This window comes from Catharus ustulatus, chromosome 1 (genome assembly GCF_009819885.2).
Source record: "Catharus ustulatus isolate bCatUst1 chromosome 1, bCatUst1.pri.v2, whole genome shotgun sequence".
Lineage (NCBI taxonomy): Eukaryota > Metazoa > Chordata > Aves > Passeriformes > Turdidae > Catharus > Catharus ustulatus.
In genome coordinates this window covers 9,920,216-9,934,967 of record NC_046221.1, presented here as the reverse complement: position 1 = coordinate 9,934,967, position 14,752 = coordinate 9,920,216, and the positions used below count along the sequence as shown (strand labels likewise).

Genomic DNA, 14,752 nt, shown 5'->3' with positions numbered 1-14,752 from the left:
GAGACAAATGGATATGATTCTACATCTTACTGTTGAAGTCAGGAATTTTACCAGGCTACTGTGATCTGAAATTTGTTGATAACTGATTTTTATGCTGCAAGTACAATTGACAATACCCAGTGTGAGTGATTATCCTCAATTTTACATACTTCAGGGCAGAAAGGTACTTACATTCATTTTGTGGTACTTGCTGTAATTGTGATATCATTCATAATTTATAACTGTCAGCAGTTTAACAGCATATTTAGACTGATTTAGACTTATTCCTAATGCTAAGCAAACAAGCTGCCATTGACTGAGCAGGACCACTGTATTTTAAAGTTAAACATGCTCCTAAGTGTCCTCTCCAAGTGGATCTCTATTCTGTTTTACTGTGTAATTCATGTCACAGGTATTAGAGTGTCAAAGGGTTTTAGAGTATTAGAGTGTCAAAGTGTTCCTGAAATGAATTATGGGCAAGGATGTATAAGGATTAAATCTGTTCAATAAGAGTCACCCATGGGCATCTGGCAGCAGAATTTGACCTTTCTTTTTAGATGGGCCTTCAAGAACCCTATATGGGCATGGTCTTCTACTTGTCATTGTCTTTTTCCCTTTAGACTATTTCAGTTTAAAGAAATTACTGCAGGAAAGTGTGGTTGTGTCAGAATGCAGCTCAGAGTAGCTCTCATGCCAAAAGGATAACACTGTGCTAATTAGGATAGAAAGAGCCATAGGAATCTGCCTGTGGAAGTCATGTATTTCTGGTGTTCAGACATTTAGAGGAGTGCCCTATAGGGCTGTATTTTCACTTCCAAGTGTGCTACAGAAGACATTATCACGAGTATTCTGAGAACTTAATTGACCTTAAATAAAAATGTGGTCAGATGAAAGAGTCATTAATGTGGTGTACCTTAAAATAGCTTTACTTCTAGCTGGTTTCTTTCACTGTGCTGGAAATGGGCAGGAGGTACTGATAAAAACCTCTACTGAAATGTTCATGAGTTAAGCTCTCAGTTAACCTAACAAAGCACCTCAGGTTAGCAGTCTGTTCAGCATGGGTTTTTATTTAATACTCTTGGTGTTGATTTGTATATTTTTTTAAGGTCATAAATGATTTACAGACTCACAGATACAGAAAATGTGTATGGCAAACAGAGTGGGATTGAATTTGCTGGAACCTAGGTAAACACCAATGCAGGAGTTTCCTTTATGGTCAGTGAAGAATAAGGAGCATCACCAGTGACCTATTTACTTTGTTTCTGAGTGAAAATGCCTGAAATGCTTTGCAGCCTGATCTCTGTGTATAGAACTGAAGACCCATGTTTCTGTTTTGCAGGTGTTTCCTATGACCAGTTCTGGTGGCCCTATCACTGAATATCCTTTTATAAGGACTGGACTTCTAGGCTTTATAGGACCAGGTGGACTTGTCTTTGTTATTGGCAAAATGGATGGTTTGATGGTTGTCAGTGGAAGAAGACATAATGCTGATGACATTGTAGCAACAGCACTGGCTGTGGAACCCATGAAATTTGTCTACCGGGGGAGGTTTGGTCCTTTCTTTTCTTACATTGAGAAATCTTTATTTTGCTTAGAGGAAGTGTAAATGATCCAGATGCTTTCAGAAAGCAATGTGTGATCTACATTGTAGTTTCCCTCCAGCCCAAGGCAATGTTAAGGCAGAATTTGGATACCAAGGTATTGAAACTGTGATTACTGAAATTTCCAGTTGAACAACTGGTTAATTCTGAGGGTGTTGGCTCAACAGGAGCCTTTCTATGTGAACTGAACATTTCCAATATGCCTTACACTGAAGTTTTTGAATTCGAAAGTGGTTCTTTGTGTGACCTTCCTCACATGCTGAAACTGAGCAGGAGACATCTAAAACTTCTGAAGTGCCAACAGCATGTGCTCACATTCCATCACGTCAGAGCTCTCACAAAATGATGTTGCAATTGCCATCTTCTAATATGAGGAAAGTGCTTATGCAGGCTGTTATGTAACATCTTAGCAACAACCTTGGTGTGACCCAAATGTGGTGCTTTTCTTATTCCAAAAATGTTCACCTCTCAATCCTGCTCTGACATTATGCTTGTATATACATGACTGTAGAACAAAGCCTGCTGTTTCGACTCCAGAACTTATCCAAAACTGTTCTTGTAGCCTTTCCCCCACAAATATATTAGTAATTGACATACCAGGAGCCTAACTAATAGATAAAGAAATCAGAGTTGTAGAATATTAATGCAGAAGACAGGATTTTCCCTCTGTCCTGGCACTAAATACTCTTCTCTCCTCCTATAGAATAGCAGTGTTCTCCGTGAGTGTGCTGCATGATGAAAGGATAGTTATTGTTGCTGAGCAAAGGCCAGATTCCACAGAAGAAGACAGTTTTCAGTGGATGAGTAGAGTTCTCCAGGTAATGCTCTACATGTACATTTGGAAGCTATTTTTTTCTTGCTTTATATTTTTTTTAATGATCTTTCAGACCCCTAAGGTTAATGATATTTGTCTTTGAGTGATTGTGAATCCACCTTCAGTTGCACTTGTTCTTAATGAGGACAAAATGAGATTCTTCTGAGTGACAGTTCCTATCTGGAACACACCCAGAGAGTGATCTTTTTCCTAATCAAAATGCTAAAAGAAAACAAGAATGAATTGAAGTAAATAATAGCAATGAGAGAGTAGCATATGGTTTATAAGGATATAGTCATTCATTACTTCAAAAGAGGAATGAATTAATTAATTAATGCATTATATACTCTTACTGTCAAAAGCTACCAGAGTCTCTTAGCAAGCAGTTATAAGCATGGATAGAGAGTTGGCCTCATCCACATGTTTTTTTAATGGGTTAAAGTGAATTATGTGCTTCTAGTGTACCATGTTGATAGCTAAAATAATCTGAATGAAACTTGGCCTAAAAATCCCAATTTCCCTCCACTGAAATGAAGGAAAGTGATTAATTAGCTCAGATCTAGATATCTGTAGTGAGGTTATCTTCTCAGAGGGACACCTATTGCAAAGAATCCCATTCCAGCAATACCAATACTATACACAGGGTTTTTTCCAACTCTAATGTCCACACACAAAAATATTAGATACTTTACATAGGGTCATCTTCCATGTCTGTGGTTAGGCCAATTCAGACTCAAAAGCAATAGATTTAATGGAGATGTAGTCAGATTAAATCTGATTGTTGCTACCTTATGAAGTGGTCTCAACTCTGTGTACAGTTGGTCTCCTGTTACTTCTACTTCCCTTTCCTACCTTCCTTTTTGTCCTCCTGCAAGAACTCTTCTCAGTAAATATATTGCAGACTTATTTTTTGCTTTACCTAAGAGCCAAAGAAGAAGATCCCACACAATTTAGAGTTGTTTTTATTCATCATTGCATTTTACTAAATAAGAAAGGGAATCTATCTACTGTATTCTTCAAGAAACTGAACAAATAAGACTTCAGCCATCTCAAGACAGGCTTATCTGCTCTCTTGATTCAAAAGACAGCTACATTTCATACAGTTAGAGGCATCTCATATTCACAGTACATCTAAATTAATGCCAAGAGAAGATAGAACCTCTAGCTTGCCATCACACAGAAAGCCTTTGAAACACCGAGTAACACCTATGGCAACTATTGTAGAAGAAGAGGCTCTGGATTGCCCACACTTTTGTCAAGTGTCAGGCTCCTAAAAGGATTGAAAGTCTGAACTTAACACTTGTCCTGTTTTGTGAGTAGAGCATCTTTGTGACTTTTACAGAATTAATGTCTTAAACAACCACAGCCAGTAGAACTTTGCACTGAAAACTGCAGGAATCCTGTGTTTCAGTACTCCTGCCAAGAGTCAGCCCTGTTACTCTGAGTCTGATCAAGTCCTAGCAATGTCTGAGAATAGTAGGCCATGTATCAAAGTACACATGTGTGTCTGCTTTCATCACTCACATGTGAAGCCTGCAACTCTGGCATGCACCACTATGTGAACAAGAAGTTTCTGTTTCCACCACAGCTGAGAGCAGAGATGAAGGACAGAAGCCAGGAACATGTGGGATGTTTTGTGCTTCTTCCCAGTCAGAGTTTTAATGACAGATGTCAGGAAGTGGTAACCAGCTCTATCTCAATCATCTGCTAGCAAGGCACAACATAACAATATCACAGCCTGTGTCATGACTCTCAGGGAAGTCCATGATAACAAACTCTATGAAATTGCTACTTGATTTTAACGCTATTTGTGAGTTGTCTGACACCCTGTGAGTGCTGCCCTGTGCCAGCCCTGTCCTGCCCTGCCTGCTTCTGCTGTGCTTTGCTGTCTCCTCCCTGCAGCTGATCTGTCTGCATTTGCCAAACCAGTTTTTCCAGTGGTTTGCATGTATTCTGACTCTCCTGACCCATCCTGCCCCTTGGCAGGGGGCTGAAGGGTGGTAGAGCTGCTATACCTGTGGAGCTATGCTGGACTGCATCTATGGGCTTTAGCAGAGGGATGGCTGGGAGGGAGTGGTCAGGCTGGGGATGGAGTTTCTTGAGAGTGAAGATCTCAGATCACCCAGCAGTTCAGTCAAATAGATCCTAGATACTTATCTGCTGCAGACTGATCTGACCCTTCAGGCAGGCTTGTGGTCAATCTATGGGAGACTGGGTGTTATTTTACCAGTGCCAGGCCTTGACAGGACTAGGTAATCCAGGAGATCTACTGCAGCACTGGAGAGTGTTTACCCAGAGAACTGTGTCAGAATGAGATGTTTTCTGAGCTCAAACAACATGGCAGTCTGGACTCTCCACAAGTTTGGGTATATCTTTGTTCATTTTTACAATGAGAGGGACAGATTTCAGTCACTGTTTGATTCTGGCTGGACAGAGTCATTTAAAAAAACAAGCCATCTCATCAAGAGGCATAAATGTCAGCAGTATTAAAATTGACTGGTACTTTCCTCCCTCAAAATTTTAAGGCTCAGTTCACCAGTTGCCATCCTTGTGACAAAGTCATTCCCTGCTTCAGAAACATGCCAAACTCAAAGGTGTGAAAGGTGACAGATTTGAATGACCCATGGTATTTATATGGCATTGTGTAGCAGATGTATCTCTCAGAGACAGTTCAGAACTTACTGGGGCATCATTGCATGCACCCCTTATCCTACCACAGCTGGGTGTTGCTTTCCATTCACCACCTGTAGGAGCTGCAGAGTTTTATGTTTGGTTACTTGCCATGTGATGGTTTTCCTTCAAGTTGATTTCAGGTGAGGATCCTATGATTTATCACTGTTTTTCAGAACCTACAAGTAACATTATGATTAGTAGGTTATGATGGTTTCTGCCAGAAGCATGAGACATTGTGTGTTGGCTGCCATAAATATTTCACTATTGCTGATCTTTTGGGTGGTGTCTGTAGACCTGCAGCAAGGTCTTCCAATTCTGCTGTGAGAGCTACTACTGCTAAAATTCTAATGTTTTTAAATGAGCCACCATTTTATTATTCTTTCTTACGAGATTTTGCAGTTAAATCAATAAGAAATGGAGCAAACAGAAGCCAAAAGCAAAGCATTGCTTAGTCTGTAGAAATAATCAGTAATTTATTGGTCTACACTTTAGTACATACATAACTGTAAGTGATTATTTGATTCTCAGAATATAGATTGTATCTTCAATGCAGCACACATATCAATTAAGTTTTCTCGCAGTTTAAAATTACAAAGCAAGATAAGGAAATTTTATTTTTGAAAATTAAACTACTCAGGAGAGATACTATTTGTAATTTGTTTCCCAGTTTAGTAAATGCCTGAAGTTTGTTTTCTAACACACTTGCTTCAGATTTTGTTACCATTATAAGGAAAATGAATCCTTTAAATTTATGGGGAATTAAAATCTATGTGCATGGATATTCATGTTTAACTCAATCAATCACACAGATATTGTATGCTACAGTTTTCTTGAAAGTGATGCAATTTAATTAACACATCAGACAGTGATGGTTGCTATATGATTCAAAGATGCTGCTTTTTCAGGTTTTTGTCCAATAGATTTTTTTCAAGTGAATAGTTTCATAATTTTCCCTTATATATTTTCCATTCCTGCTTGAAAATCTTTTACACTGCCATCAGGGAATGAAACAGTTATTACCTTATAAAAAAATTAAAAATATTCACAAGCTACATACATCACTAGATATAGGGGTTATTTGAAATTTTGCCTTGCTCAGAAAGATGGACTGGATATTAACTTGATAGGAATCCTTTGAACTTTATCTTTGAGAAGTGCACAGCTTAAAAGCAATTTCATGTGGTCTGACAGCCCATCTTTGTAAAATATCTCCAGAGTATCTGCTACAAATGTGTGTTTAAGAGGAACAACAAGGTAGCATTTCCTAATAGATTTGTGTGCATTTATCACCAGGTTTTTGGTTGCTTTTTTATCTGCTGCAATGAGTGTAAGAACATTTCTGTCCACCTGTTCCTAGTGAAAAGAACCTCCTTATCACTGACATAGCTGAAGTGTCTTTCCATTGCCAGTTAATTATTAGGGTGTTTTATGCAGTAATTCAGAACAACATGTGCTTATTAGAGTGATGAAAAATTAGCCATTCATTAAAATTGACTTCCTGTGTATTTTTTAGGCAATTGACAGCATTCATCAAGTGGGAGTCTACTGCCTAGCACTTGTCCCAGCAAACACACTTCCCAAGACACCACTGGGAGGGATTCACCTGTCAGAAACCAAACAGCTCTTCCTGGAAGGATCTCTGCATCCTTGTAATGTGCTCATGTGTCCCCACACCTGTGTAACAAACCTGCCTAAACCAAGGCAAAAGCAACCAGGTAAGAGGAGTGAAGGCCAAGGGACTGTGATTTTGTGCTGTCTGCTTATGGTACTGTAAGAGAGAAAAATCAGGTAGTTGCTGATACAGGTGAGAATCAGCTTCACCAGCTTTCCTCTTCAATATTCTGTGTGTGTTAAGGACATCACTGGTGTTGCCAGAAGCTAGAAGCACCTTCACACAGAATGCAAGGAAAAAAGCTAATTCAATAATGATGACATTTTTATCACTCTACAAGGCACTGCTGAGACCACACCTGGAGTTTTTCATAAATTCCTCTTCAGTTATGTTTAAAGAGGATGGAGACCAAACCAGAGAAAGATAAAATCTTGGCTTATTTTGAAGGCTGAGTTTGTAAACTAGAAACAGAGAGGAAGAGGACTGTTGACATTAAATAACAGTGTTTAAAAAGCAAATACTTAAAAACTGGTCATGAATAAGCAAAACCAGAGAATGAGTAGTTTAATTCCCCACCTGCCTGGGGAGATTCTGTATTATTCTTACAACAGGTATCTTAGAGGGAAAACCCCAAGCAGTTTTAAGATGGTTCTTCATGAAGAATGTTGGATGAAATGGTACAGAATGTTGGATGAAAAGGAACTGTCTCAAGAGACCAAGAAAGCCTTTGTAGCTTGCTGTAGTCCAATCTCTGGTTATTTGTGCCCAATGTTCAAGTAAATTGTAACAAATTTTTGCCTTTGAATCCAGTTGCAGGTTTTAGTACTCAGATTAATTTCAAGGAGTTCTGGATGTGTAGCCTCAGGCTTAAGACTTGAATTCAGCTACAAAAGACTAGGTGTTGGTAATTTTCCACTTTGAAAAGCACCTTGGAGTTAGAAGAGGATTTGATCTCTGGATCTTAAATATGGAGACTATCCCTCATTAATTCAGTGCAAGTTTACCTAAACCATAATCTTTTTTCAAAACCTTTGGAAAAATGTTTCAGAATCAAAACTATAATCTCAGTTTGTAGGTACTGGGAGTGTCAGGGGTGAACAGTGACTTAATAAAAGCAATGAGGCCTTTTACTGCAGTACTCACTTTGGTATTTCCTTGTTGCTGCACTGAAAAATAATTGCTGAATTAGAATGAATGGAGATCATTACAGAGGTGTTATGTATACACTAAATATGACTATGGTAAAAGTAATGCCAGGTGCACAGAAACAAAACTGATAGTATCACATTCTCCCATTTTGTGTTGTTGTGACATACCCAGAGGGTATTGCTTTTGTCACTTTAGAACAGAGTAGTCTGTAGGTGCTTTTGATTGTACATTATCTGGTTATTTACACCACAAACAATTACTTGGACATCATAGGCTAGAAGTAGAGCCTGGTGTAAATTGCAGTTGATCAGTAATCCATGCTGGAGAAGCAGAGAACAAGTGCCAACATGAGCCTAAATGATGGTATCTGTGAGAGGTATTGTCCCCTAATGGCAACAACAAAACATCAGTGAAATCCGCCTCATGGAGGAGAGTCAGCCACAACATCTCTTCTTTTCAAGTTACTTAACTTCACTCTCAATCTCATTCTGGAGGGCTTGCATGCATTTTATTATATGCACCATCTGCCTTCCTATTCCCTGTCACTTTGTGTCTGTAGCCTTACAGAAGTCCTAATACAGATGCAACTTAGCCCAGGCAACAGAAGAGGGAAATAGGAATGTTGTCCCTCTGGACTGAGGCACTTGAATGGATATGCTTACAGTAGGAGCTAAATTTCCAGATTCCATATCAAGGCAGACAAGATATGTCCCTGTCTGTGGAGAACCCATGCTAAATTAGAGCTGTTTTGAGAGGATTAATCCAGTCCTATATCACTTCCAACCACTTCTGGTCCATAACCAAAGTTTGTATCAACAGAGATGTGCTCAAGGTTTGGTTTTGTGGGTGGCAGTGAGGAAAACATCTTGTAATGCAAAAGAAATCACAGGAATTTTCATCCACAAGCAATGGTTTTTTATTGTGCTTGGTGTATTTCTGCTTTGTCCTAGAAATTGGCCCTGCCTCTGTGATGGTGGGGAACTTGGTCTCTGGAAAAAGAATTGCACAGGCCAGTGGTAGAGATTTGGGGCAAATAGAAGATAATGACCAGGCCAGAAAGGTAAGCTAAACTTTTCTGTTTCAGCTTGTATTTAACATCATGTAGTTAGCTTCATCCATATATATAGTTAGCATCATATATTTGACATCAGAACACTTAGCAATTCAGAGATATGATGGATGCTGATGATTATTGTTATTATTATTCCAAATTTGCTGATGGCTTCTTTTTAATTAATGCATATATTTGATATTTCAGAACCTCCATTACAGCTAAATATTAAATAGATGTGAGGAGAAGTCACTGCATTTCATTTAATGGAATCTTGGAAATAGGTTTACATGGGACAGCAGGAAAAAATGTACTGGAAAGTGTTCATGGGGTTTCTACCAGAAATCACCCTCTATTACGTAATTTTTACCAGCTCAAGTGCAATCCAGAGAATTTTGTTTACGTATAAGGTCCTGACCTTAATTGTTGTTATTTTAATCCTGGAAAATTAAGTTGAAATTCAGCTCTTTTGGGGGCTTATGTGAGTAATTAAATTAGTAAGTTCTAAGCTGTATAAGTACTTGTGTATTTATAGTAAGAAAAAGAGAAGAAACTAAAGAATTAAATAGTGCCTAAATTCAGAGGGATCAGTACGAACTTGTATTGCTTTGAAAGTGTATGCAGTAATATATCATAATCCCAGCAGTGGCTTCACTTCCAGAGAGGTGCCTGCTACCACACAAAAGCACCTTGCTGTAAATGTGTGACAACAAGAGAATTAATTCCTGTTTAATGCTTCTGGGTGTTGTAACCTGGATTTTAAAGCCAAGAAGTTGTTCAGTGTCGTGACTGTCACTCTGTTTTATTGCAGTTCCTGTTCCTGTCAGAAGTGTTGCAGTGGAGAGCTCAGACCACTCCTGACCATGTGCTCTACACCCTGCTCAACTGCAGGGTAAGAAGCTCAGGCCATGGCTCTGGCAGGCATGGAAAAGGCACACTGGGATTTCAGCAGCATCTCCTTGTGCTGTGGCTGGATGTGACCTTTCTCTTCCTATTTCCACTGATACTCATCTGTTATATTTAATGTTCACTAAGGCAGAAAGGAAAAGAGAATAATCATTGTCACTTGTCAAGATACAGATTACTTTTGTATTAGACTGTGTGCCTTACACATTTCTCATTTCTTTTTCCACCACATACATGTTGTGTGTGAGCTGACACTGCAAATCTGTTTCAATACTGTTGAATCTGTTTCAAATCTATCCCTGTGTTGAATAGCAGTGTTTAATACTGCTCACCATCCTGATTTACAATTTGAAAAGCACAGGCTTGGCAAAACCAAAGCATTTTCCCTAAATAAAGCAATGGCTGTTGTTTGGGAGATTGGACCATCTGGGTGAGGTATGAGAATGAGGAAAGGAGGTGAAGAGAAGAAAATATATGTCCAGAATACAATCAAGTGTGTAGAGGATTGCTAATAAATCTCTCTGCAGAACCTACAAGAGGTGCCAGCCTGGCACAGCATTTCATTGCTTACTAAAAATGAGTTAATGATTGTGACAGGTACAGAACTTGGCTTTGCTAAGAGTAAAACTTCCTTGCTTTCTGTAGTGCACCTTCTTTACTTCCTGGATAATTACAGATCACAGATGACAAACCAATAATTCTCAAGACCACAGACGGAATTAAAGTCTGATTTCAAACCATTCCATCACAGTACATCTACACATATCTGTCAGATCTGGGTGTGTGATACATGGTGTGTGAGGGTGTTCTGGAGAGAGGAACCTGGAATAGTGCTGTTCCTCTGGAGTAGTAGCTGATGTTGTCTCAGCCTATGTGGTCTTTATGCAACTTGAATGGGTTCTTAAACTTCCAGTAATCTGTGAATCTCTATGAAATCACCACTTACAGTATTTATAGAATGGCCTTCTCTATTTTACAGTGCTGGTACAAAGTTCAGTTTGAAGCTACCAAAAATAATTTTTTAAAAAATTCAGAATAATACCTCCTTTTTGTGAATACGTGAAACCTGACAGATAGATAGTGAAGTAATAATGTATTTTTTTATGGCAAAGTAGAAATCTTGAGAGGCAATGCTGTTTATAAGTTCAATATTGCACCATTAAAGTACTGCATTGCTGTGTCCTATAAGTTAGGAACAAAGATGCTGTGAGAAAGATGTGTACTATCCCATCTCTTCCACACAAGGCTGTTGCTTCTGAGTTTTAAATAAAGCCAAACTTCCCATGCTGGCAGAAGGGTTCAAACAGTGGACAGTAAGGACACAGTGTGCAAAACAAGGATTAACAAAACAAATTCCCATTCCATAGAAGTGAAAAGTAGTTGAATTTTAGAATACATTTCTCTGTTACTCTGAGTTAAGAGTATCTCATAATATGAGATTTGTTTGAGAGATGTAATGCTTTTTGGAGAGAATTAATATTTTATGGAAAAGGATGACAGATTTGGTGGTGTTTGCCCTAGGCAAATTTTATTGCCCATCTTGAATTTTAGTTCTGATTTGTAACTTTTCCTATTTTGTCTTCCTTGGACATTGTCTGTACACTTTGTTCTAAAACATTCAGGCATCCTGCAGTGGATGACTAATGAAGGTCCACTGAGATTAGTGTTTTCCTGTAGCCCAAGCTTTGAGAATTTGAAATATTTCAAAATTAGTGCAGTACATTGTTTTTCGTGTGTGTCATGAAGGATTGCAACACCTTTGCATTTTAGGATAGCTTATTAAAGGCCCAAAGGGAGTAGTTGCCTGATGCTTGCAAGTGATTCTTTTCCAACAACAGGATTTTCCTTCTCTACACTTTATATAAACATTGACTTCCCACTGGTTCACAGGCAGCAAATGCCAGAAGTCTTAAATGTAAACAAGCTTTGCACAAATTCACTTGATTTACAGCAATTCCCTATCTGTCCATAGGACCTGTGCTTCTGATGTGTGTGGGGTGAGAAAGGGTCTTTCTTCTCATAACCATGGAAACAGGCAGTTTTTTGAAAGAAAAATTGGAGAGTTTAAGTACATTCTGCTGACAGGTCTGCAGTGGCAGGGCAGCCAGACCTAATGTTGCTTTGGCATGCTCAGGGCTGGACAGGTGGAAGTCATCTCTGGTCCAGCATCCACAGAGTTGCATATGTCCTTAGAGGAAGCTTTCTGAGTGAAATGTCTCCACATTGTTCAGAGGAGTGATTAAAAGTGTCTGAAGTGCAATTCAATAAGTGCAATTACTGAGGATGGTGAAGAGGAGTGCTGAGCCCTCACTTTGTCCATTTTATTTCCAGTTGGGTTGTGCTCTTTGCTGACAGTTTGTAATGAAGTCTGTGAATGCCAGGTGATCCTGGTAGCATGGCACTGCTTGCAGTGCTTCCCTTTGGCAAACTGCTCTCTCCTCTCTGAAGCCTGATCAGTAAAAACTGCAGTGGTGTGTGGGGTGGGGGTGTTTAGAAACCAGCATCAGAACAAATGCTGCTTATTCCTTGCCATGTTAAAATAGAGTGTGAAGAACATTTTTTAAAAACAGTAGACCTTTTTAATTTCTCTCTTAATGAGGATAGTGGTGCAATTTCTTTTATTGTATTACATTGCATTTTTGATGCACTGTTCTATTTTAGTATGTGTTTATGTGTATGTGTTTATTTTTTCAGAAACACTTTTTCTTAAAGTGAACTTAGTGCTTGTGCTAGGTGCCAGGTGTGTCACAACTGTAGTGGTGACTGAATTCCTCTTTTTCCACAGAACAAGTACACAAGCCAAGATGCAGCCCTTCCCATACTGCCCTGTCCCTTTTCCCCAGCCCAGACCTGGCCTGACCAGCTCTAGGTGCAACCAGTCTGTCCTATACATTCATTTTTAGACTTCTGAGGTGTCTGCCTGCAGTGGTAGTGAATTTTGTGATACAGATTAATATATTTTTCTAAAAGTGTACTTGTGTGTGTGCATATGTGCACACACATATATATTTAGGAAGTGCAAGAACTGTAACACTCATTCAATTTAAAGCACTGTGACTGTTTGATAATTTTGGGTTTGCACTATTTGAAATGCTTCAAAAATGCCAAGCTCATGCTGACCAGAGTTATTCAAATTTAACAAATGCCTTTCTTCTCTCTTTCATTTATATGCAATATAAGTGCTTATCTTCTGTTCCAGAATAATTCTTTTTCCCATCACAAAGTATTGTTTTCTCTTGTGTCTTTTGTCTTTAAAGTATTTCTGCTGGGCCGTTTGGCTCCACTTCAGCGTGCAGACAGCAAAATGCAATTTTTAGAATTGCTCTCCACAGATGCTCCAGTTTGCTGGAGAGACCATAAAGGCACTTCCCTGTCTGCAGCAGGAGTGCTGCCTGTGTAGCAAAGGAAGTACAGGTTACATGGGCAGGGTATTAGCACACTGCTGTACTGCCTTGGTGGGGGCAGAAACACTGTTGAGAGCAAAAGGCGCAGAGAAAGGAACAGAGAACATTCCTATACTTTAAAAACTTCTTTTTTCTACCAGCTACAGTTTGGCCTAAGGCTGAATGTTTCATATTTTAAGTTGCATGGCATACTGTGGCTGCCCCTCATCCCACAACTTTTAAGGGGGAGAGGAAAATAGAGTTTCAGCATATCACGTTATCTCCTGTGACATTTCTCTTTCTTCCCTTGCAGGGAACAATAGCCAACTCGCTGACATGTGTCCAGCTGCATAAACGAGCTGAGAAGATAGCTGTCATGCTGATGGAGAGGGGACATTTACAGGATGGAGACCATGTGGCTTTGGTTTACCCACCAGGTAAAGAATGGCTGCAATAGTACCTTGGGACTCCTGGAAGATCCTTCTGAATGGTGCTGCATCAGGGGCATTACCATGTACACCATGTCAGTTGTCAGAACACAAGATGTTTGCTTATGCACATTCCTTTGAATTTAGTCAAATGTATTTAAAAGAATCTGTCTTTACGCATACACACAGATTTTATTTCTTTGGGTTCAGATGAAGACTAACCTGTGTTTTTAAAACCCGTCTCTTACAAGCAGTCAAATTTAGTTACTGCTTTTATTAAAATTTGCTGGATACAGACTATTTCATGAGCATGCAGTTCCATCTGCTAAGTGTTCCTAGATTCACCTGTTCAATTCCCTTTTGGAAGTGCTGCATTTCATGTGGGTAAAGTGACAATAATCAGGAAGTAATACATGGGGTTTATTAGAATAGAAATTTGATTGATAAGCAGCAAATTACTAAGAAAAACAAAATTGTCATTACAAATTTCTCTAGAGATTCTTAATTTAGATAGCTCTCTTGGTTTGGATTTTCATCCTTTGGCATCAGGGCTTTTGAGTTAGTGTTACCAGTTAATACATTTGACATGTGCTTGACATTATTTCTGATCTAGTGTACTCTTTTATCTTTAATGTTTCTTGTGTGTTGGTGAAATAAACCTTAAAGTCTGTAATGTGATGTTTGGTTTGTAAGGACTGCTAGACACTGGTTATGACTTTGTAGTTACAGGAGCAGCTTTGTAATGGTTAATATGGGAAAACCTTTTCCACAAAAGATTTGTACTTTTGGCTGTTCAGCCTCCTTAGGTAACCTGAAGGGTGCTGTCCATTGTCCATCACCTCCAGTCAATATTTATATGGCACAGCATCTAATTTTATGTTAGAAGCAGGATTTCAAAATCATTCCTCCCTTATTTACTGTAAAATATCAGGTAGGTAAGTCAAGGCTGTTTATGTGAGGTTAAAAATGGCAAGAGAAAGACAGTGTTTTATGGAACCTCCATATGTTCTTTCTGCAGCTGGTAAGACAAAGCATCATCATACCTCCTCCTTTTGCTGGGACATCCCTCTTCTTGTACAGTCTGTAAATATACCTTTAGAAAGATAATTAATCTGTAGAAATCAGTCCTTTTAACAGATAACCTTCTGAACAACAA

At 38.9% G+C, this 14,752-nt stretch overlaps 1 protein-coding gene across 5 annotated transcripts in view; it reads left to right on the top strand.

Moving 5' to 3' along the window:
• Positions 1-14,752, top strand: part of DIP2C (disco interacting protein 2 homolog C) — a 310,889-nt gene that overhangs the window by 242,460 nt on the left and 53,677 nt on the right. For all 5 annotated transcript variants that reach the window (XM_033060294.2, XM_033060283.2, XM_033060311.2 and 2 more), the window contains 6 exons: positions 1,319-1,527; positions 2,284-2,398; positions 6,581-6,782; positions 8,779-8,888; positions 9,691-9,771; positions 13,482-13,605. In XM_033060294.2, coding sequence (XP_032916185.1) covers positions 1,319-1,527; positions 2,284-2,398; positions 6,581-6,782; positions 8,779-8,888; positions 9,691-9,771; positions 13,482-13,605 — 841 coding nt within the window. The remainder of the gene's footprint in view (positions 1-1,318; positions 1,528-2,283; positions 2,399-6,580; positions 6,783-8,778; positions 8,889-9,690; positions 9,772-13,481; positions 13,606-14,752) is intronic.